Raw genomic sequence first — 19178 nt, 5'->3', positions numbered from 1 at the left:
AATAAAAGACATAATATAAGCCAAAAATTTCATGCTTCTACTAAGAGTATAACAGATTTTTTAATTGTTAAAGTATATCATTCTCTAATACATTAGTGCCTAGATTTTAACTATACTAAACTATACTCTCAGGCTCTGGAAGAAGTGATATTGTTGTTAATCCCTTGGATAAGGCTTTTGAGAGGCATTTATTGTATTTATAGTTCCTTTATCTCTTAAGGAGGTCAGGACATAATGTAAATGTTCTTTGATAATCTAGGGGTAAAGCAATATAAATTTTAACACCTTGTAAAATTTATCTTTCAAGCTGTAAAAAAATTGGGTGGTTTTAAATGACTACTTTAGATATAAATGTATAAAGACAATCCGCCAGCAAGTTTTCTCCCATGCCCTATAGCCTGAACCTATTAAAATCAGGACAGGAGTCACCATCATGCAGGTCTCAAAGAAAACATTACGTGCTCTCTGTCAAACACTCAACAACACACCATGGGACATCTAATGGCTCTGTCTGTTTCACAATCCTGCTATTGTTTCCTCATCAAATGCCCTTCACCTTGAATATACCTTCCCTCTATTACAGCACTGCTTTCCTCTTTGGAAGGGACAGATGGGATATCTCAGCACCCTAAGTAATTTATCTGAAACCTAAATGTGGAAGCTTCTTCCTTTGGGCTCCCCTCATGCACATGCTGCAAGTTAACATCTGACCTTGGGCCAGTGCTGGGAGGCAACATATTTGCAGCATGTGCCTAATTTTCTTTGACTCCTAGGATCCACCTCAAATGTGGATGTCTGAAATTCTCAGCCTGGAAGATTTACACAAATATACCCCAAACATGCCAAACACCATCATGTTTATTGCGTATGTTAGAGATGGCAAAAGGGAATAAATATCCTTTGATCACTGTTTTTCACTTACTTCTGCCACATGAGTTTGATTTTCAGAGCTAGCTTTAGACTGATAACATTTCTGGAAGTTCCTCATGATATCAAACACTTCACTAAATGACTGATATTATTTAGTACCACTACAAAAGTCCTTTTTAAAAAACTTAGATCAGAAGTAAAGATAATGAAATGTAATTAAATAAAAAATTAGCAGGGATTTTCACAAAAGAAAGTGAAGAGTTCCCTGAATGAAAGAGTTTGGCCTAGGGCCTTGCCATATCTGTTGAATACCTGAGACTCTGGTCCCATAAAGGAGCCCCAGTCAAAGAGGTCATTTCCCAAACTTAACGCTCAAGCTACTGGAGTAAATAAAATATAAAAACAAAAATCACTAACAACATGTGTATCAGCAGAAAAGATAATTAGAAAGTCAAGTTTTTTAAAAAAGTATTATTTACTACAGCCATTAACACACATTATATCTGGGAGCAAAATCTAACAAAAGTTGTGTAAGATATTATCAATTTTATAATTATGGATGAGACTACATGAAAGGTAATACGGGAAAACATGATTGACATTGGAAAAATCTCTCAGTATCCAAACCATAGTAATTTTCTCCTTCTAAAAAATCCTGATGGCAATCTAGAACTTCAGTGACATATGAATCAAAATTTTAACATTTTTCTCATAATGTCAGATTTGAAAAACCATGGGTAAAAGTTATATTCCCAAGAATAGCCAAGGTAATTTTGAAGAAGTTACTGTTATACCATAATAATAAAGCCAGAGGTCACTGAGGAAGTAATTAGCAAATAGTTGAATTTAAAGGAGCCATGGAACTGAAATATACCAGGAAGATATTTCAGTAACATGCTGTTGATTTTAAAAATTAGGTTGCAATAGAAAACAAACAGTATGATACGAAATATACATTATTATAACATTAAAGCCCTTTGTTTGGAATACCCAAATGCAATAAATACAAAAACATATATGGGAAGAAAACACATCAGTTTTATGATAATGATTGCTTCTGGAGACAAAGTAAAGGAATTAGATTAGAGGTGAACAAAATGGACTCTAATTTATAACCAAGTTTTTGTTCTGTGTCTGATGCAATGAAAACAAAATATGCACGTTTGTTAATGCAGGGTGCTAGAAATTCTGTGCTTGTTACATTGCTCTCTGCACTTTCCTCCATGTTTAAAATATTCGGTAATTAAAACAAGAAAAGAAATCTGGATACCTCTAACTTCTCTTGGTCTTTTTAAATGTCCTTAGCCTCTCTTTTTCTATTGTAAAACCCCAGCTCGGTTCTACTTTTTCTCCAATATACTCCAATTATGTGTATACACAAAAAACTTATAGAAACTGCTGGCCATTTTGAATATTTTACACATAAAATGAAGACAAGATTGAGGAGAATTGCTGCGAGTCAGTGAAAATACCATGCTAGAGGAGTGAGCATGTGGATTTGTACAGCACTTGAGACGGCGCTCAGGCAAATGTCTTCACACATACAACCCTGAATGCAAGGCCAAATCTGTGCATACTACTTTAGCCTAAAATATCCCTGTAACAATTTGCTAATTAAATAACCACACAGTCCTATCGATTTACTCATGATGTTCATAATGATATCTTTAAAGAGTTTCTCATCAAGTTCTAAAGGCACAAAGCTATGTGAAATAAAAGAAATGTTATACATTATCTGACATGCGAGAAAACATATTAAAATTTTGATGACTCTTTTAATAAGGAGTAGTGAATCACTTTTATTCCACTTAAAGAGTGAGATGGGTTTCCACTGAAGCATCCATGATTTTTGTTCATAAAATGCAAGAAGGATTATTGAGTTCAAGTTCCTTCACTATAGGCATCCCTATATCATTCTCTGACATCTCACTTTATTAACCATAACACATGTTAGAAAAATAATAATTTTTAAATCACAAATTAGTTTTAATTCTCAAGTACCAAATAATCACTAAAAACAACCCTATTTCCTTTAGGTAGTTTTTTTTTGTTTGTTTGTTTGTTTGTTTGTTTTTTCATTTTAGCCAGTTGTTCACTACTGTTAAAAAGAGAAAAGCTGCAAAGCTACATACAAGCAGAAAAATAGCTTCAGGACTTGTATAACTTTGAGCCAGAGTTGCATGAAATTGTAGAACCACAACTCTCCCAGGATCTTCCAGTGTTAGTTGATTAGTCAAACCAGCAGGATTATTCAGTAATGGATTCCGCTCTGGGCAATGCTAACACAACTATGCTCCTGATGAAAACTAACTACATTTGGGCCACATTGCCTTTGACTGAAGCTCGATGTAATGATAGTACTGCTCTTTTCTACACAGCAATGAAAGGGAAAGTTGAGATAATTATGTTGCAATTTAAGTTAAAAAGATACTCCAGATACTTGAGGCAAAAGGGAATTGGAAATTTGACCTACACAAATAGTAATCTGAGTTCTCGATGTCACATTGCCAATAATACAAAGTATTTGATAAACGAATATCACGGAGCAGAGATTTCTAACTATAGTGTCTAGCACATATAAACAGAACACCCTCCCCCAAATCCAATCTTTCCTTGCAGTCTCAGCAAAAAGTAGCGGTAATCAACACTATTTTAGTTCTCCTGCGTTATTCAAATTGGAAGAGACTGATGTCATTTGCAAATAAGCTGTCAAGCAAGAAGTTCTCACAAACATGAAAATAAAACTCTTGAATCATGTCTCCTCTTACCTTGAGCCTCTGAACGAGACAGGCTGCTGTCATGAGGAAAGCACGTAACAGCTGCCATGATTTTAGTTCTGTCTCCTGCCAATGAACTGGTTCCCTCTAAGAAGTGGTCTCTCCTCTCAGTATCCAGTATCCCTGTTGCTTTTGCCCCCTATTAGCTCTGCTACTCTGTTGTACGTTCTTCACTTCTTCTAGCCTGTTGCCACTCCTGAGGTCATTGGTCCTCTCTCTGGTGACCAGCACCCCCCAGTCAACTCTGTACAGTGGGCCCAATGAATATTGTCAGGTCAGGCTCCCTTGTGTTCTGTTTCTCCTGATGATGGGGCATAATTGGCTTGATTAGAGTTCATCACTGCCCACCTACTCATGGCCCTGTCTTTCCTCCATTTGACCCAGCTGCTTCAGCTAACATAAAATAAAATCCTCTCCTTCATGAACCCTTACCTCTAGACATTAAACATTTCACAACCTCTTTAATTGTACTGTCAAATTTTGTTAATACTTTTATTTACTCATTACCTATTGTCACTGGGCTGATTAGGGAGTTTTGTTTTTCAGCAGTGGGATGCATCTGGTCCATTGAAATCCAGAATCAAACCAAAAGTCTGATCTTACTCTGAGTAGAAGGAACTCTTCCTGATAAGTGACTTCCAAGCTTCTTCATGGTTTTTTTTCCTGCCTTTGGACTTGAACTGAAATATCAACTCTTCCTGGGTCTTGAACCTGCCAGCTTTTGGACAGCAACTACACTATCAGGTCTTCTGTGTCTCCAGCTTGTCAATAGCAGATCTTGGGGGACTTGCTCAGCCTCCGAATACATGGGCCAGTTCTTTATTTCATCTTATTGGTTCTTTTTCCCAGGAGAATCCTAAATAATAGACCAGGTCATCCTTGTATTTGTTTTGTTTACTATTCCAGTACTTTTTTAAAAAAGATTCAAATTATAAATTTGGATTGTTTCCTTTGTAAATAATTGAAGAACCTCATTCCCCAAAGCCACTGAGCTATGATCAGCTTGCTCCTTTTCTTATAAATATGGAATGAAAGTAAATTTGTGCAGGCCCGCTATCCTGTTGCAATTCTTTCCTGCCATGTGCTCTGGGAATTCCTCAAACTATGTCTCATATATGCTCACAAACAAGCTGCTCCCATAAATTTCTCCTGCTCTATTCTTACTTCTGGAAGTTTACTGCCTATGAGGCATGAAAGGGTGGCCTTGTACTTTCCACAACTGCCATCAACCCTCATGTCCTGTGATGCTTCGAAAGCTAATTGATGACACCTGAGGGCTCAGAGTAGGGCCCACTTCTGAAAAACTGGACACATCCTTCATCAGGAAAATGGCTTCTTCTTAAATCAGTGTTGCTTCCCTACCCACTCACCCCCAAGACAAAGGACCACAGCCAGACCATACAGGAACTCTAATGGGAGACTTTGGGCAGAAACTGAACTCCTTGTCTTTGCTGTTTTAACTGTGATCACTCAAATGTTAAAGATTACAGGCTCAGGGTCGGCACTGTGGCAGAGTGGGTTAAAGCCCCGGCCTGCAGCGCTGGCATTCCATATGGGGACTGATTAGAGTCCCAGCTGCTCCTCCACTTCTGATCCAGGTTGCTGCTAATGTGCCTGGGAAAGCAGCAGAGGATGGCCAACGTTGCTGAGCCCCTGCATCCATGTGGGAGACCCAGAAGAAGCTCCTGGCTCTTGGCTTCAGATTGGCGCAGCTCGGGCCATTGCAGCCATTTGGGGAATGAACCAGTGGAAGCCCTCTCTGTTCTGTCTCTACCTCTCTCTCTAACTCTGACTTTCAAATAAATAAAATAAATCTAAAAGAGAAGGGAAGGAAAGGGGAGGGGAGAGGAGGGAAAGGAATGGAGGGAATGGAAGGCAAGGCAAGGCAAGGCAAGGCAAAAGATTGTAGGCTCCATTTCAGTCATTTCAGTCAGAGCCCCAGCTCAAAGGGAAGTGTACTTCTCTCCAGCAGCTGGTTCCAAGGATACGTCTCCCAACCTAGGGCTCAGAACCCAGAGGACAGACTCCACTTACTTCGAGAGGCCTCTGACTTTTGAAGTTTCATCGGGCAGTTTCTTTTAGACTAAATCTTTCTTAGTATTTGTGAAAGTAGCAATGAGTTTTTTTTTAATTTATTTGACATGTAGAGTTATAGACAGTGAGAGAGAGACGGAGAGGAAGGTCTTTTTTTCTGTTGGTTCACTCCCCAAATGGTCGCAAGGGCTGGCACTGCGCTGATCCGAAGCCAGGAGCCAGGTGCTTCTTCCTGGTCTCCCAGGCAGGTGCAGGGGACCAAGCACCTGGACCATCCTCCACTGCCTTCCCAGGCCACAGCAGAAAGCTAGACTGGAAGAGGAGCAACCGGGATTAGAACCCGGCGCCCATATGGGATGCCAGCGCCGCAGGCAGAGGATTAACCAAGTGAGCCACGGCCCTGGCCCCAAAAATAGCAATGAGATTTTGAAAGAAGGAGAAACATATTTCTTTTAAAAAAAGTCAACAGTTTAAATATATTCATTTATATTTATTTTATTAAACAATCATCTTTTACATGTTATCAGACCTTACCCCTGAAGTGCAAAAAACAGTTTGAGGTATGAAAACTGAAGGAATATTTGCACATATTTTGTAAGGTTTTCATACTATAATAACCAGAGAAATCTACTATACCTAAATATTACATATAACTACAGATTTTTAAAAACAAAGTCATATGAAACAAACTAGGTTTATCTCATTGTAGATCTGATTTTCTCACTTATGATGAAAGGGTAGCAAAAAAAATGAGATTTAGCCGGCGCCGCGGCTCAATAGGCTAATCCTCCGCCTAGCGGCGCCGGCACACCGGGTTCTAGTCCCGGTCGGGGCACCGATCCTGTCCCGGTTGCCCCTCTTCCAGGCCAGCTCTCTGCTGTGGCCAGGGAGTGCAGTGGAGGATGGCCCAAGCCCTTGGGCCCTGCACCCCATGGGAGACCAGGATAAACACCTGGCTCCTGCCATCGGATCAGCGCGGTGCGCCGGCCGCAGCGCGCTACCGCGGCGGCCATTGGAGGGTGAACCAACGGCAAAAGGAAGACCTTTCTCTCTGTCTCTGTCTCTCACTGTCCACTCTGCCTGTCAAAAAAAAAAAAAAAAAAAAAAAAATTAAAAAAAAAAAAATGAGATTTAAGTTACTTCCAAATGATGTATGTCCATTAATCAGATGCATAAAATGGAGTATAGAATTTAAAAGGTCAACAACTGAAACAGTAGCCATTGCAAAAGCATAAAATCAAATTGATAGACCAGCTTCAATGGTATAATGTCCTATTCACAGAACTTAATCCTTGGATCAATGGCAATTCAGTTAAGGTATCTGAAGTACATCAATCAGAATATTTCAGTACTATCTATGGGCATACAGGGTCACATTAGTAACATGGTCAGTTAATCATATTAACATAGATAAAGTTCAAAATGGTCTTTTCAAAGTTATTTTGATATTTACACTGAAAAGAAGAAATTGGCTTTTTAAGGGATTTAAATTTTTTTTATGCATCAAAAAGTTATCCAGAGATTTTACAGATCCCATTTGACTTTGTATTTATGCCCTGAAATAGAAAATTGATGCAATTATATAGTTGATCATCATAATACAAACACTCCTGAAATAGTCTGGCAAACTGGAGAAAGTATCTTTTGACTTGATTGTTAATTTAATTAACGCATAGTGTAGGCATTTTATTTGAAACAAATCTAAAATTACATAATTATCTACATGTCATCCAGCAACATACATACAGAATAATAAGTTCCAAATGTTTATTAGAAATTAGTTATTACAGCACTTTTTTTACTTTCAACATGCCACTTCTAGTAGCTTCATGTGCTTGGGTTTTTTGTCATTGAAGTATTTGTTCAATTGTGTGGATTCTTCAATAAAGATGAGGGTTTTGTTTTGTTTTGTTTAGTAAGAAGATGGGCTGCTTAGAACTTAGCTTGTAAAATGTTTGGCGAAACTAATAAGATAGTCAATGCTTCTTGCACTTTACTATTAGAGAAAAATAGTATTTATTCCATGGTCATTATGACACCTACAAGAATATATGTTAAAAAGAAGGCTTTAAATAATAATAATTTTAAAAAAGGTCTTTCCAGACTGTTGTGACTATCATGAAATATTGGAGATAAAGGGACACTTTTTATGGAGAGTCCAACAAATTTCTTATTAACTACACTAATTTCCTCTTTGTTTAAGGGAAGAAAAGGAATCTAACTTGTAAAAGCCTTTGTAGGAACACTAAACTTATGTGGTAGTGACAATATTCTCTTCCACAACTATAGTTTGTTTTCCCACATAATGATTCTTGAATTAAGAATAATCTTTGCACAGTTGCTTCACTGCTGGAAACACAGCTGTGAAAGCAGGTGAACCGTCTACCTGGAAGGAGAGTTAACATGTGTTCTCACATGAACCAGAAGGAGAAAACTGATCACAGGCATTCTGATCCAACTGAAAAATGATCTAGGGCCACTGAATATTCTTTGGGAGTTAGACACTATTTGGTACACCAATGGATGTCCTATTTTAAGACACATTTTCCAGGAGTTTCTTTTAAAATGTATGTCCTCAGACATTGAAAACAGCCAAAAATACAAGAGGCCATAGAATGAGTAGTTAAACCTCAGGTGTGTAAATTGGCCAGTAACTAAAATTATTTAGAATAAAAAATTTATTTAAGGACCACATATGTGAATCTAATGCCATTGTACTGGACTTTAATGCTTATGGGGAAAAATACAACAGACTCCATTTTTTCCATGTCTACCTTTTATCACCAGAAGCAATATTCAAAATAAATTTAAATAAAATGAAATATAAGTGATCCCATAAAGCTAGGTCTAGAATTTTTTGTTATTATCAATACCAATTCATACCATCACAATAGACCTGGCTGCATACCTAGGTAACAACAGCAATAGTATCAAAATTATTTAACTAGAATCATGCTGATGAGCTATACTATAAAATCTATCAATCCTACAAATACCAAATTCTGGCTGAAATTCAATTCAGATGGAACACTGACTGTATTCACATATAGTATTGTCAGTGAAGCCTTCTCCCCCAAAGCAGGTACCTGCTGCTATTAATCAAAGACTGGATTTCTTACGCCATTTAACACCAGACTGGTGGATCCCTTCCTGTGCAGAAGGGCGAGTGAGCACAGGAGAAGGGAAAAGCTCATGATGCCCAGAATGACCAATCCTGATATCAGTGCGCTGGTGACGGTGTTCAACTGGAAAGGAGGCATACTCAGAGAACCTACAAGTAATGAAACACAGTTGTAAAGGCTCCATATCCCATTTAGCCCATCTTATTCCGGTTTTATCAGCAAAATATCTGTCACCAACATTTCATAGAGTAGCAGCTTGACACTAGATTATGCTGTAATCCATTGGACTGTAATTGAACCTAATACCCAAAGGAGTGCTTGGTTTAGAGGTCTAATATCCCACAGGCAGCCCAAAACAAACAAAACCCCCAAAACTATAAAAATTCTATAAAAATTGGCAAAGAAATCACATATGAATTAAAAAATCATCACTGAACATATTTAGAACATAACAAATTTTTAAAAGTACAGGTCATTACACTTAGTTGATTACAGTTTCCTAACTGATCATCAAAAAAATTTGATAGTAAAGCACTTTTATATATATATATATATATATATATATACATACATACATATTAATTATCTTACCAAGCTGCGAATTGTTTGTTGGTGTCTCATCTTGGAGCGAGGGTGGGGAGAAGAAATATAAAAATGACATTGTTATTCCAAGCAGGTATTTACCTTTGTTTATTCTGCCTCTACCATTACTTTGTACTGACATTTTAACCTATATTTCCCCTTAACCTCCACCCACAAGCTGCATGAGAAAGAATGAAAAGTCTTTCTAAACCATTCTGTTTTTCTACTCTCTGTGCCACACACCCTGGATTTTATCATCCCCAAACCCATATCCTGCAACTGTCATTGGTGAAGATAATACAAAATATACTGTGCTCTATTCACTCTGGCCAGCATTGTTTCATCATTATCACTCCGGTCAGGTTAGTGAGGGCAGTGATTGTTAAAAGCTATTACATTTTTATGGCACTAAAACCTGCCATTTGTTATTCTACTATAGAGAAATATTCATTATTTAGTACCACTCTATTTTAAATGTCACCAATTTGCCCAACATAATCTGCAAAAACATCATTTTAAGTTCCAAGAAGACAAATTCACACTTAATAGCTAAATGAAAGGAAATCATGACTCCTGTGCTGGCACTGTGATTGTATTCGCATCTGTTAAGTGAAAGACTGAAGCTCTTGATTATTCACTTTTCCCTGGCAAACATAAAAGATAAAATGAATACATTTACTTGGTTTCCCTATTTTTTATTGTCTAATGTGTAATGTCCATGTTTCTATGAGCCCCTGACCTTGTATCACAAGTGGATTTCATAATTGTGATTAATATATGAATGTGTAAATGCCTGCAGTGTTGGTTATTCGAACCATAAAATGTGTGCAATTGTGCATTTATTTCCGTTGTATAAATATTATTACAATTAGTGTGTGTGTAATGCCACACCATTTATAAAATGCAGTTTCATATGTTTAATCCTCACAATAGCCATAAGGGTGAGATGTTATTGTTGCCCCATTTTACAAATGAAGGAACTTCCATCTGTCAGAGTCTCCATAACAAATTAAACATATGTTTAAATCAAACCTTGGTTTCAGAGTCCTTTTTCTAAAATAGTATAAACTGGCCATGTATGGAAACTATTTTTGATTATGGAGATAAATAAATAAAACTATGAAACTCAGGATTAGTAATTGGTATAATATTTATAAAATAACCGGTGCTATTTCTTTTCAGATATATAAGCTTTGGCAGCAACAAGAGTTTTCTGTTTCTTTATATGGAAGTGCAATGGTCAAAATTAATACAGCACTCTCTACATAAGATTCTTTAGAGTGTTGCAATGTATTATTGTAAGACAAAAAAGAGAGAGAGAGAGAGAGAGAGAGAGAGAGCCCACAGGTTTTATTAGAGAACACTCAAGAGAATCCTAAACTCCCATTAACACTACTTTCTAAGATACTTTCTTATGAAAATATACAGGATGAAAGGGCTGTGATCATTCACCCAGAAGACCCATATACCCCCAAAATTATCTCACTTAGACACAGGAGTGGAATATATAAAGGAAATTTTAAAAGTTCATGGAACATGGAATTAAATAATAAGTTTATTTTGGTTTAAAATTTTTTGAAATCCATGCATAATTTTTTTCAAAATAAACACTTTCCATGAATATTTTGATGACCTCTTGTAGAATGTTCTAAAGATTTCTTTTTTAAACTTATTTTAAAGTCACACTTAATTGCTTTGAAAAAAAAAGTATTTATATTGAATATCCCTACCATATTTGACATTCTGAGTTTAATAGCTGTCAGAATGTCCTCCACACTCCCCACCTACACTTGTGGGAACAATATTCTAGGTGTCACCCATATGGTCTTGGCTGTGTACAAAATCTCCCTGTGTGGGGACAAAACAACCCTGTGGCCTAATGAGAGCTTCCAGGACTCTACAAAAAGAGATGAAAAAAAAAAAATGTGCCCTACCTTCAGCAGAAGGCTGAAATTGAAGCACATGTGTTTTTGAATACTGTTTGGAATTGGATTTGGTAGTGGATAAAGATAAGATAATTGCTTTATCTGGTTGCTATCTGGTATCCTCAAATTTTTATATTATCATAATCAAAAACAAAACAAAACAAACAAAAAACCAAAGCTGTGTTCAGCTCAGAAAGGTGAAGGAGACGTTTTTCCAGGCGACTTCTGTCATCACATACTTCTATTTCTCCCTCAAATCCACTTTTTTTTTTTTTAGATTTATTTTATTTATTTGAAAGACAGAGTTACAGAAAGAGATGGAGACAGAGAGAGAAGTCTTCCATCCACTGTTTCCCTCCACAGGTGGCCACAATGGCCAGAACCGAACACATCCAAAGCCAGGAGCCAGGAGTTTCTTCTGGGTCTCCCACGTGGGTACAGGAGCCCATGGACTTGGACCATCTTCTATTGCTTTCCCAGGCCATAGCAGAGAGCTGGATCCAAAGAGGAGCAGCTAGGACTAGAACTGGCAACCATATAGGATGCAGGCACCTCAGGCCAGGACTTTAACCCACTGTGCCATAGCACCGGCCCTCTTGGTTTTGACATGTACATGCATGCTCAAGGAGTACAGGAAGCGTTCTAGAATTGGAAAAATGAGTTGGAATACTAAACTTGGTGGGCTCTTGAAAAACTAGATAGGCCGGCGCCGCGGCTCACTAGGCTAATCCTCCGCCTTGCGGCGCCGGCACACCGGGTTCTAGTCCCGGTTGGGGCACTGATCCTGTCCCGGTTGCCCCTCTTCCAGGCCAGCTCTCTGCTGTGGCCAGGGAGTGCAGTGGAGGATGGCCCAAGTCCTTGGGCCCTGCACCCCATGGGAGACCAGGAGAAGCACCTGGCTCCTGCCATCGGATCAGCGTGGTGCGCCGGCTGCAGCGCGCTACCGCGGCGGCCATTGGAGGGTGAACCAACGGCAAAAAGTAAGACCTTTCTCTCTGTCTCTCTCTCACTGGCCACTCTGCCTGTTAAAAAATTTAAAAAAAAAAAAAAGAAAAACTAGATAGCTCTCTGAGGACACATAGAAGAAAGGGAATAATACAATACTATAGCCATTGAAAGCCAGAAGTTGCAAAAAAAATCGCCATTCACTGCATTTCTCTCATATAAAGTATAAAAAAATGGGAAAAATGAACAACAGTAGAAACACAGGAGGAATCTTAAAATGTTCATAGAAATTCTTATTATGAAAAAGTTATGCATTGATTTCAAAAATATTTGCACAAACTAAACTTATCTTTTCATTCCATTATTTTATGAACATTTAGAAGTTCCCTCAAATTATGCAGAATAACTATGTTTCCCTTTTTAGCACTAACAAACCACTTTGTAACACATCTTTAGTCATCTATGTAATAAAGTGGACTGCATTTTCAAGTTAAAAACCTTCAGACTTTTTACTCCTCACTGTCCTATGGTCCTTAATAGTCTGTCCCTTGTCTGAACTCAATAATTCCCAAGGGCAAAGTCTGTGGCATGGTTACTGTTCTACTTCCATTTCACAGCAGAATGCCATTCCCAGGTGGGGGCTAAGTAAATACCTCAAATGAATTATTAACTACCTATAAAACTCAATGATACTGGTTGAAATAAAAATTTGGCCTGGGCTTCTCCAAAAGAATTTATGTGCACAAAACATTCAGATGTTATTGTTTCCTGGTATGCATCATCTTACAATTTCCAATATTATGCCCTATGACAAGAAAATGTTGTCTAGCAGAAGGATTAACATTGCTAGGTAAAGATAACCACAGTGGATTTGATTTCATTAGAAAATAAAACAAGAGTTCTGAATTTAACAGTTTATTAAATTTGTCCTAAGCCAGATGTCTAGGGAAAAGGACTGGTTCAATAAGTAAATAGAGCAAAATTCTCAAGTATCACAGAGCTTTGAAGAGAGCAAATCAAGCCTGAAATTGGACTTGTCTACATAAAATTAGTCACAGAACCTAAAGAGATAAATTCCAGCTGACCTAAGGTAAAAGTAAAGTGAAACCAAGGAAAGAGGGTAGCCCTGGTTGTTAAGCTGAACATAAAGTTTTCAATGGATTTGCCTGTGGGTGGACATGGCTTGAGTTCTATGTTCACATGGAATTGAATTTATTTTTGTGCAGATGTTACAGTATTACAATGTAGACATAGTTATACATGATCCCCTTAGTAGTGAGGCCACCATAGTCACCAAAACTTAAAGATCCTCCTACTGTTGTTTATCAAAGATACGAAAGAATAAATCCAGAGAGAATGAGAGATGACTCAGGGGGATCCCAAATGTTGAACTCATTCCCTGTCGGGCTTTTGCTGGGAAAAAGACCTGAGGGAACTCAGAGACAACCCTAATGTTTTGGGGAATAAGTGAGATCTCTGAGGAAAACAGGTCAGGAACTGGAAAGGAAGTAATTCAGGCATGACATCAGAGACATTGTGCTAGCTCTGGGAAGATTTGGCGTGGACATATTGAGCAACCAGATGGGTGAAATCTATAAACCTGGATAGCTGGGAAGCTGTGCTAGAATTAGAACTTCTATTTGGTAAATGTTTCCAGGGTTTACAAACTTAGGCTTTTCTTGGTGTTTTTCAAAATTATCCTCTACTAATAAATTGTTTAAAAATCTACGATATATAAATTTAGTTCGACCCAAGTAAGTAAGAAGGAAGCAAGGCAGTTATTAAGAAGCAAAAGCCATCCACCCAAGATAGTCAGAAGAGAGGTCACTTTCAAGGGTTTCTCTGATGGCAAACTGACCCCAAATATGATCCATAGAAATATTGTTTTCATTGCGCCTAACCACAAATATTCCTTATCACTGGCTATAAAAACTGAGTTTCTATTCAATGTAATTTGAGCTATTTCTTACAGCTAAATAGAGATAATATTTGGCCTTTCACAGACCAGTCATTTTCAAACCATTCTAAGCACATACCAAATACTCACTGGATACAGACTAAGTTTGAAATTTCCTATTTCATAAATATATGCATTATTTAAAAGACTCATTATTAGTTTGCTTTCAAATAATATTGTGTCCCCACAAACACAAGGATGTGAATAATTAAAGCATTTCCTGGATTTTTCAGGCCCAAACCACTCTTTACTTGTTCATCCATTTCAGGTAAAACTTGCTTTTTCATTGTGGGACTGTCAGTGTGGGAGAAAATGTAAAGGAAACCTAACTGAAACATAATAACACCCTAATATAAAATAGAGAAAACATTATTAATTTACAATACAAAACAGAAGTATTATTCCTTTTGAGAAAAACTTAGAACTATAGAAAAAATATCAAAACCTAATTTTTAAAATCCCTTTTTTCAAAATGTAGAAAATTTTGCCTAGAGAAATGCAAAATCCCAAGTCACAGCTCGCTAAGACAAACGCTGTACCTATAACTGGTTTTCTGACTTCAGTTTCAGTGCTGTTTACCCTGCACATCTGTCTTCAAACAACTTTCGATGTCCTGCTTCACATAGGCTTAAATATATATCCCTTTGTGAAGCCGGTGTGGATATGCGTGGGCACATGTGTGCACACGCATTTGTATACATGGGAATATAAGTAGCTAAGCAGTTGTATGCATTAGACCATATAAATTCAGGAGTGTAGATGAGTATGGTAGATGGAAGCATGTACTACACAGGATCCTGGAAGGAAACATGGTACTCAGACTGGAAAATTTAAGGAGAATTCAGTAGGATGACTCACAAAGATGGAGGGACGCACAAACGAAAGTCAAGTAATCTGGGCTGTTGGGAGTGTGTTTCCAGGATCCAGAGATAGTTTCATGGATTGAACTGTCTGGTCAGAAACATGTGAACTTCACTTTTGTTTGTGTGCTCCCATCTCTGACAGCACCACCTAGTGGTCAAATCCAATCAGAAATTAGATGGCAAGGGAGCCCGCGGATGCAGACCACATAGGTCTATCCTAACCCGAAGTGAACAGGGCATGGAAAGGTAAAGTGAACCGTAGGGTAATGAAATATGTTCAGCACAGCATACGTGTGTGTGTGTGTGTGTGAAAAAGGGAACTGTGGTAAGAGCAATATTGCCCTCTGAGTAAAAGTTTTGTAAACAGAAAACCACTGTGAAATTAAAGTTGCTTAGCAGTTTATCTAGTCTTCCAGTTAATTAGTGCTGTCTGGGAACCTCTTTGAGCTCTCATTAGAAGCCAAGTAATGAACTATTTTTGTAAGCATCTATTACTATGCATAGGAAAGGAGGCGCACTCCTACCACTCCGAGTAATGATAGGGCCAGCAGAGAGGACGGCGTTTCCAGAAGTGCTCTGGGGGCTCCGAGTCGTCCTCATGTCTGCATCTCTCCTTTCTCTGTTGCTGCAAATCTGAGGTGTTAATGAAAACAAATGAAATTCCACACCAGCACAAAATTGTTTCTTTATGGCCATTTGGAAAGCAGATTCTTTTGGAAGAGAGACCACATGTTTAATTTTATTCATTTCCTTCTGTGCATTTATTTAATTACTTTGCATATAACTGCTACAGTATTTCTCATCCTGGCCTGGGCCACATTTCTTATTTCCTCCCGCTGTAATTGTGCACTGCCTCATTAATTTACATAGCTCAATGGCCCTCCTGAAAAAGAACTGTGTTTATCAAACTTTTCCACTTTTGTATCTCTCAAGACTTTAATAAATCCTTGCATGAAATGTTGGCCAGCACGGACCTAAGGTAATGTGGGCTCCTACCTGATAGAGCTAGAAAGTATCAAACAGATCAATGACTGTGAAGTGAAGCTCCCCATGTACGCATGAATGCAACATAAATGTAAACACACAAGGAGACTTCAAAAAGTTCATGGAAATGGAAATAAAAGTTGAGTATTTTGGTGAAAAAAATTTGGAGGCCCATGTATATGAATATTAAATCTACCTCAGATTTAAAGATTAGTCTGCATATTTTTCAGGTTATTTTCAGTGGATCCTAGGGACCAGATCAGAATCCGGTTTTTTTTTCTATTTATTTTTAAATGGGTCTGTATTTTAATGATGGCTGAATGCAATTCAAAGACATCCTTTCACAGCTTTTAACTGTTAATCCAAGGATGCTGAGCCTTCTGGTCCTTCTTAGCACCAGCCCAGCCTCGACTCCAGGCTGTCCCATCATCCTTTACTCTGCTCCAGAGCCTCACCAAAACTAGAAGATCCCTGATTACCCTGTTTCATGTGTCTGACTTCAGCCAGCTTTTGGTAGGAAATGTCTTTCACACTTTGACTATCCCTTTTTTGGGTTTATACATCTTCAAAACCACAGCTTGGGTCATTCCCTCCCCCAAATCTCCCAATCTTTACTCCATCTCTCTCATAATGATGAGAACTGCCTCTTACTACAGCCAATATATGTCTTTGCACTACACAAATTTTGCCTTGCTTCCTTTCATGATTATCTCATAATCCTAAGGGATACGCTAATTTGATTCAGAATTCACAAATACTTCAACTTTATATCCCCAGTACGATGTTTGGCACAAAGTAGGCATTAAATAAGTCCTTACTGGATGAATGAATAAATTATATTTCAGATTCTTAGACCTAATGCATATCTACTTTCTGTATAGAAATTAGTTCCTGACATTTGATACCCTTTCAGGTTAGGTCAGTTCAACAATTCAGAATAAAGTTGCTTGAAAACGTACTGGCATAAGGAGGGGACAGTCATCAGCTCTGCAGAGCTTGGTCACACAGTGCAGGAAGACAGTGGACATCTTCTGATTCTTGTGCTTCACAAATCGGAACACTTCAAAAGAGAATCGCCCCCGCTGGCTTCTGCCATTTTCAATAACAGTAGTCTGAGGGTCTTTGTCACAGCTGTATTTTAGGAAATGTGAAAACAGGACATTACTGGAGAGAACCAACCTACTGGGACTTGTAAATTAATTTCTACAGTATTAAGGGTATCCCCATTCCAATAAAAGCTAACAGAACCATGCCATGTTACATCTATTAAATAAAAGCATACGTTAATTCAGTAGAAACAACAAGAGTAACCTGGACCATAAAATTTATAACAGAGCAGTTTCTGATTATAATATTACGGTCAAGTTTTTGGAGGGGTGAACTTTTATAAGGTTAAAAAATCTAAGTAATATAAAATACGTAAAGTAAAAAGCCTCCCTTTATCTTTGCCATCTTTGTCCACAGATTTCAAAATACATGTCTATATTCAAGCCTGCTGTAGGTGATCTCACTTATTTTTGCATTCTCCTGAGGCATAGGAAAATAGATACAAAAGCAATATACTCTTATTTTATCTACCTTTCTTTAATAAACAAATGATAGCCTCCTGTCTACACTGTTTGAACCTTTTTAAAAGTTAGCAGCAAAGATGGACATTTGATGCAACAAGTAAGATGTTGGTTGGGACACCTGTCTCTCAAATCAGAGTGCCTGGGTTCAAATCCTGGCTGCACTTCTGACTTCAGCTTCCTGCTAACATACATCCTGACAATAGTGATGGCTTGTTTTGGAGTCCCTGTCACTCACATGGGAAAACCAGACTGAGTTCCAGTTTCTTGCCTTTGGTCTGGCCCAGCCCTAGCTATTCTGGGGATTTGGGAGAGTGAACAAGTAGATGTGAGCTCTCTCTCTGTAAGCTCTCCAATAAATTTTTAAAGCAATAACAAATAGACTTGTAATACATAATTTTAAACACATGTAGTGTCATCTGTCAAATACATAGCTAGGATCATTTGATAGGTATTACCGTATTATCTTCTATATATGTTCCATTTTGGACTTTACCAGCCATTTATAATAACAATTCTTATTTCTCCAAAGCCATATCAACTGTGTTAGGATAACACTTTCTATTGTTCCCTATTTGGAAAGTGAAAATAAATGATGTCTCTAACATTTTAATTCACATTTTTCTGAAAGTAAATGAATTATCTCTCTTTTCATATAAATTAAAGCCATCTGTACTTATTTATCATAAAATTGTTTATATCATTTTCTCAAAATCTATCATGTTGTTGGCCTTTCTCTTTATGACTTTCCTGACTTTTTAAAAATGTATTTATTTATTTTTGTATTGAGAGAGACAACTCCTGGCTTCTTGGCTTGTTATATATGTTGTAAATTGTTCTGCATTGCAGTTGTTTTAGACATTACTCTGTACATACATGTATGTGTCAAGGGGGTGGTGTGTGTACAGTTTTGGTTTTATGGAGTTAAGTTTTCAAAACCTTATTTTTCAAATTCTTATATATGAGATGAATGTAATTTCCTTATTCTAAAGTTTTAGAGTCATTTTGTATGTTTTATTCTATCACTTTTGAGCTGTAGTTTTCACATTTAAATTAATAATCTACAGTTTATTAAATGTGTTGAGATCTAGTACTACTTTTATTGTCATGCATTATTAATCCCAGTTTTTTTTTAATCGTTATCACATTGAGTGTTGTACCACATTCTATCATATAGTAAATTTCCCTATGTTTTGGGATCCATAAGTTACTATTTTTGGTTTTTTGTCTATGTGTTTAATCTTGCTTGATATTGAATTGCTTTCATACATTTTAGAGCTTTTATTAACTATTCTATTGGATGCGACAATATGCTCCTCATTCCCATGTTGATTCGTCACTTATCTTTTTTTATTTTTGTCTTTATTTTTTTCTATTTGTTTCATTTCTTTTTGAAAGACAGAGAGAGACAAATAGAAATTTTGTGCCTGCTAGTTCACTCCCCAAATAATCATAGTAACCAGGATTAGGACAGACTGAAGTCAGGAGCCCAGAACTCCATCCAGTTTTCCCATGTGGGTGGCAGAGACCTAAATACTTGAGCCATCACCT

At 37.4% G+C, this 19178-nt stretch overlaps 1 protein-coding gene across 1 annotated transcript in view; it reads right to left on the bottom strand.

Annotated features, from left to right (window-relative positions):
• Positions 1–8776: 8776 nt before the first annotated feature.
• Positions 8777–19178, bottom strand: part of ZPLD1 (zona pellucida like domain containing 1) — a 49557-nt gene continuing 39155 nt past the window's right edge. Inside the window, exons 7-10 of the mRNA XM_062176400.1 lie at positions 17019–17190; positions 15600–15708; positions 9395–9424; positions 8777–8952 (exon numbers count right to left, since the gene is read on the bottom strand). Coding sequence (XP_062032384.1) covers positions 8777–8952; positions 9395–9424; positions 15600–15708; positions 17019–17190 — 487 coding nt within the window. The remainder of the gene's footprint in view (positions 8953–9394; positions 9425–15599; positions 15709–17018; positions 17191–19178) is intronic.

Source organism: Lepus europaeus, chromosome 2 (genome assembly GCF_033115175.1).
Source record: "Lepus europaeus isolate LE1 chromosome 2, mLepTim1.pri, whole genome shotgun sequence".
NCBI lineage: Eukaryota > Metazoa > Chordata > Mammalia > Lagomorpha > Leporidae > Lepus > Lepus europaeus.
Note: the sequence above shows the minus strand (reverse complement) of the source record. Positions and strands in the feature narration are given on the sequence as shown.